General features: G+C 37.3%; 2 protein-coding genes across 13 annotated transcripts; one reads left to right on the top strand and one right to left on the bottom strand.

Annotated features, from left to right (window-relative positions):
- The first annotated feature begins 948 nt into the window (after nucleotides 1-948).
- Nucleotides 949-5,893, top strand: LOC107779460 (uncharacterized). Of its 12 annotated transcripts, none has more exons than XM_075222780.1 (5): nucleotides 949-3,312; nucleotides 3,493-3,542; nucleotides 3,853-3,937; nucleotides 4,955-5,073; nucleotides 5,424-5,893. In XM_075222780.1, the coding sequence occupies exon 1, from the start codon at nucleotides 1,181-1,183 to the stop codon at nucleotides 3,254-3,256; it is 2,076 nt and encodes a 691-aa protein (XP_075078881.1). In that variant the 5' UTR covers nucleotides 949-1,180; the 3' UTR covers nucleotides 3,257-3,312; nucleotides 3,493-3,542; nucleotides 3,853-3,937; nucleotides 4,955-5,073; nucleotides 5,424-5,893. The 12 variants fall into 12 exon arrangements, with proteins under 12 accessions (XP_075078881.1, XP_075078880.1, XP_016455388.2 ...); XM_075222779.1 differs by having other exon boundaries at nucleotides 966-3,312; nucleotides 3,493-3,561; XM_016599902.2 differs by having other exon boundaries at nucleotides 966-3,308.
- Nucleotides 4,785-5,777, bottom strand: LOC107779462 (uncharacterized). Its single transcript, XM_016599906.2, has 2 exons — nucleotides 5,436-5,777; nucleotides 4,785-5,328 (listed from the first exon to the last, which is right to left on the bottom strand). The coding sequence occupies exons 1-2, from the start codon at nucleotides 5,775-5,777 to the stop codon at nucleotides 4,885-4,887; spliced, it is 786 nt and encodes a 261-aa protein (XP_016455392.1). The 3' UTR covers nucleotides 4,785-4,884.

Here is a 5,893-nt window from a genome sequence, read left to right on the forward strand (position 1 = left end):
GATAATCTCATCCCCGAGTCTACGTCGATTAACTTACGACGAAATTTTTACGTACGAAAACGTGAGATGTAACAGGAACTGTCACATATCTTGTGTTACCAAAAAAAATCTTTGCTTGCACCCTCCATTGCCATTAGTTAAGCTACTTTGTTCGTCTTCCTATAGCTGTGCTTCATCACCACGTTTCTTAGTCTTAGGATGATTGACCTGTATTTAAAAATAATTGGGTCAAATACATGATTACCCGAGTTAAGTATTCTTATTACCTCAATCGAGTATGTGTTGATTTCAAGTGGTATGAGTCTTCTTTGATCAGCAATCTGCAATCCCTCGGCAAGGAGAACAGATATAGTTGTCAAAGTAAGTATGAAGCCTCTAAATTATAAATTGTTGATTGTCTATTTGGATGGTTGTTACACATTGTTTTGTTTCATAATATATAGTATAGTATTGTATTGTATTATACCGTTTGATGAATATAATATTTGGATAGATTGTATTGTTTGCCGTCGTTTTATAATATCACACACCAGCTATATGAAGAATAATCTTGCAATATTATAAAGAAAAATTATGATGCGGGGTAGAATTATTATATAAAAAGGTAGGGTAAATGGTAAAATAAAATTATTTATTAATAATGAAGGGCAAGATATGAGAAAAAAAAGGTAACGATGCGACCACACCAAATCAGTTGTTACATAAAGTGACACATTTCATCATTACGTAACGATAGATTTAACGATATGATGCAATAAACTTTAAGTAATAATTAAAACAAACATCATATTTGAAGTAATAATACGATATAATACAACACGTAACAACCCTTCAAACAAGCCCTAAAAGTGAGATAACGTAAAAAAAATAAAAAATAAAAAATAAAATTAAGACCATCTTTAAGCAATTCATTACTGTATAAAATAAGTAAAATGAAAGTTATGACTTATGAAAGACCAGAGTTCGTATTGTTATACGCATTATATATAGGTTGCCGCCGCTACACTTTCTGCAAAGTAAAATTCTCGCAGCTGAAAGAGCAAAATGAAAGTGTTATGAAAACCAGAAATCAGCGCAGGCGGTAAAGATTTCTTCTGTCTTTGCTTCAGACTACTGAATATCAATGCTAAGAATGCAACAATGAGACGCAAAAATCAAACCCATCATACTCCCTCAACTCATGGCAGCTATGTTACCCAAAAAGCTTACCCCAAAATCCCTCTTAAAACTCCTCAAATCTTCAAAAAACCTCAACACATCTCTCTCCTTATTCGACATAGCTTCACAACATCCAAATTACACTCACGACGCCATTATCTATCACCATATTCTCCGCAAACTTTCCCTTTCTTCCGATCCAAGATGCATCCCTCACATGAACCGTATCGTCGATATGATTCAAACCCAGAAATGTTTATGCTCTGAGGATGTAGCATTAGCTGTTATTAAAGGGTATGCTAAGAATTTAATGGTTGATAAAGCTATGGAAATTTTTCAGAACATGAAGAAAATTTTTGGCTGTGAACCTTGGATTAGGTCTTATAATACAATGCTTAATGCTTTTGTTGTTTCTAATCAGTTTAGTAGAGCTGATTTGTTTTATAAGAACTTTGGAACGATGAGAGTTTCGCCGAATTTGGAAACATACAACGTTTTGATTAAAATTGCTTGTAAAAGGAGGCAATTTGATAAGGCGAAAGAGTTGTTGGATTGGATGTGGGACAGTAATTTGAAGCCCGATGTTTATAGTTATGGAACTTTGATCAATGGGCTGGTGAAGAGTGGATGTTTGGATAATGCCTTGAAGATGTTTGATGAAATGTTTGAAAGAGGGTTGCATCCGGATGTTATATGTTATAACATTTTAATTGACGGGTTTTTGAAAAATGGTGATTATGATAGTGGAATGAAGATTTGGGGGAGGTTGGTGAGTGGGTCGAATGTTTACCCGAACGTGGTTAGCTATAATGTGATGATTAATGGTGTATGTAGGTGTGGTAAGTTTAATGAGGGATTGGAACTTTGGGATAGGATGAAGAAAAATGAGCAAAGAATGGATTTGTTCACGTGTAGTACGTTGATTCATGGTTTGTGTGAATTGGGCAATGTCGATGGGGCTGAGAGGATTTTTAAGGAAATGATTGAGAATGGGCTATCGCCTGATGTAGTGGTATATGGTGCATTGCTTAATGGTTATTGTAAGGCTGGGGAGATTAAAAATTGTTTTGAGTTGTGGGAGCTGATGGGGAAGGAAGATTGTCGTACCGTCACTAGTTATAATATATTGATGAGAGGTTTGTTTGAGAATCGAATGGTGGATGAGGCGATTTCTATTTGGAAGCTTATGAATGAGAATGGTATTGTTGCCAATTCATCATCTTATGGAATTCTAATTCATGGGTTGTGTAAGAATGGGTATCTGAACAAGGCTTTGAAGGTCTTGCAGGCTGAAAGTGAAGGAGAAAAAAACATGGATTCATATGCATACTCATCAATCATTAAGGGGTTGTGCAAAGAAGGAAGATTGGATGAAGCAACTGCTATGTTTGATTTGATGGCTAAACAGGGATGTAAACTAAGTTCTCATGTTTGCAATGCGCTAATCAATGGATTTATCAAAGCATCTAAAATTGAGGATGCACTCAGATTTTTTGGTGAAATGAGCAGTATGAATTGTTCGCCAACGGTAGTCTCCTATAACGTGCTGATAGATGGGTTATGCAAAGCTGAAAGATTTGGTGACGCCTATAAGCTTGTGGAGGACATGCTGCAAAAAGGGTGGACGCCAGACATGATAACATATAGCTTGTTGATGGATGGTCTTTGCCAGAGCAAAAAGTTAGACCTGGCCCTTAAGTTATTGAGTAAAGTTGTTAGCAAGGGATTCAAGCCCGATGTGACCATGGTTAACATTATAATTCACGGCCTTTGCTCTGCTGGTAACCTTAAGAACGCGTCGCAGCTCTTTTTGAAAATGAGCCAATGGGAATGTCTCCCGAATCTTGTCACATATAACACCCTTATGGAGGGATTTTATAAAGCTAGAGACTGCAAAAATGCTTCAGCAGTTTGGGCTCTCATTTTAAGAGGCGGGCTTCGGCCAGATATTATTTCTTATAATATTACTCTTAAGGGGCTTTGTTCTTGCCATAGAATGTCAGATGCCATTTTATTCTTGAATGATGCTCTTAGTAGGAAAATCCGTCCAACTGCGATTACATGGAATATACTTGTCAGAGCTGTTATTTATGGCTGAAGTTGCACCTGGTGGGTGTCAGATGCCAATTTCTACTTTATTGATGCTCTGAGTAGGTATTTCACCTGCGATCAATTAAATATACTTATCTGGTCTTGAAGTTTAATGATTTCAATCACGCACTTTAAGTTATCAGGTCCTAATTTCATTTCTGTTGCCCTTCAGTAACCTAGATTTGCATTTCCGCATATGAAGTCTCACAGTGTACTAAGAGAAGCTTATCTTCATGGTTGCAGGGTTGCGATTATTATTCACTATCAAAGCACGTTTGTCTGACCTGTATATGGTAATCTTTTTTTTAAGCTGTAAGTAAGCTCTCTACTAACTTCAGTTGATCAGATGATTTTGCGAAATGGGATATTCAATCAGAAGCGCAATGCTCTGCTAATCAAGCATGCGTCTTTTTTAGAAGCGATTTAAGATTCTGTGGTTGATACAGGTTGAATGCATTCCTTGCAATTGAGACGTGGTTGAAAATTTCTCTGAGATACTGGATTTTGATAGAATTATGCCTCCAACTCAATTCTGATAAGCTTTATTATGCTTTTGTTTAGTAATGTCAACTAAACTATATTCCATTTAACTTTCTGGTGCAGAAATTGAGGGGACAGTAAAGGCAACAGAAATGCTCGTGCAACAAAATCGGGCTATTTATTGGGATGAAATATTCTTAAGGTTAAGGTATTGCTGTGCTTGGATTTCTTTTACTAACTACGGATTTGGGTAAAACAAAAAATATCATCAGAAGAATTGATTGTGTACGGCAGAATTGAGCCCTTTGCCTGGCGTGATTGGGGAGGGGATGTTTCTTTATGATTCTCATAGTTCATAAAAACATATATACTCTCCATTTTGAAGTTGTTTCCCTTGATTGTGCTACCCTAGATGTTTCATGCAAGCAGGAATCTTTGATCAGTTGGACTTCGCAGTTTTAATTTTAGACCTTGAGGACTTCATGAGGGGAAATTGTGCTTGCACTCTCCATCTCACCCAATATGTATGGATTGCCTGCTTGTCCAGTGAGGATCAGTACTAACCTAAAACATTTAGTTGCTACTGGTTTGTATCTTTGTAAAGAAGCTAAGAGCTTTTCAACTTAGAGAGCATGTGAAAGACTTAAATGGTTAAGTTAGGAAGAAAAGATTTGGACTCAGATTTTACTTCACTGACATTTTAAAGACAAAGTTGCTATCAGATTGTAAAACAAAAGTATAATACTTGGCATCACTGGATCCACCATTCCAAATAGCTATATTATTATAGAGGGAATAGAATTCACAATCCGTTAAGGGATTAGTAAATCAGGAAAACTTTGATCACAGCTTCTCCTTTTGTGCTGGAGATAAGCTGTCGATATTCATATTCAGATTTCAAAGTTGTCAGACTTCTATCATCACCTTTAGAAAGTAAAAGTTGACATGTCCTATTTTGTTGATCAATATAAAGCATCCTACACGAATCCAACTTTGGTGGTTACAGTTGCCATGAAACTTGGATATGCTGATGCAAGAGAAAAGTTGGCATGATATATCAGCCTCCAATAATAACATTTTATTTCGAGGTTATAACTCATGCAACATTAATATCTAAAATTTTGCTCTTCTGTACAATCAGTGGAAGAGAGGATTTCACTTTTTCTCTTCTTCAGATGTCTGCTTTTGCTTTGTTTCTGTTTCTGATAACACACTCTGCTCGTAGATGACTTGAGAAAGCAAACCCACCAAGATCGCTCCAAGAACTGCACTCTTTGTCCAGTCAGAAGGTGAAGAGATTAAGGCATTCGTAATCCCAACTACTACAAGACCGATAAGTGCAAGGTAGATATTCCTTCTAGTCTTTGACTCAGCATTTTCTTTACTGAGTTGCTTAATCTTGTCCGTTTCCTCCTTAGCTTTTGCTTTATCCACTGATTGTTTTTGCCCTAAGTTCTTGAAGAAAAGCCCTTCATTTCTCTCTTCCTCCATTTGGCCCTCAAAGTCCGCCAATTTCTTCTCGTTCTCCTCGATCTCCTGTTTGTTTAACTCTATTGATTCTTCAAAAGCTTGCATCCGGCTCTCTATATTTTCCATTATCTGTTCCACAAAGAAAGAAAAAAAGAACAGATCAAGAACTGTGTAATTGAGAGATGAAAACTGAACTCCACTTTCTGTATGATTTGGTTATGCAGTTGAGTGCAGACCCTTGCACCAGCTTCATCAAGCTCTTTGAGGGCATTTTCACCAATCTGGTCAATCTCGGCATTGGCATCTTCAGCAAACTGGGACAGATAAGCAGATCTTTCGTCTAAGTAGTCGGTAAGACGAACTTTCTGAGTTTGAAGCTGGGCAATCCTCGCAAGCAGTTCCTGCTGACGGCTGTCTCCTTGAGGCGGAGGTGGAGGAGGAGGAGCGTCTGAATCTGAATCATTCGGTTTGCAGAGGCAGAGAATGGGGTGTTTTTTCCTTTGGAAGTGGCCATTTTTGTTAAAAAGAGCATGTTGCTTTGGTGTCAAAGGGGAGTGAATTGCTTTTAGATGAATCATTCTTCGAATATTTGCTCCAGTTTGTTGGGAGCAAACTGGAGTAGTGGTGTAACTATGAGAAGGGGTGAAGTGTTTGTGAACCTCTGATTGAATGCACCTTATCCATTTTATTTGCA

Source organism: Nicotiana tabacum, chromosome 10, assembly GCF_000715075.1.
Source record: "Nicotiana tabacum cultivar K326 chromosome 10, ASM71507v2, whole genome shotgun sequence".
Classification (NCBI taxonomy): domain Eukaryota; kingdom Viridiplantae; phylum Streptophyta; class Magnoliopsida; order Solanales; family Solanaceae; genus Nicotiana; species Nicotiana tabacum.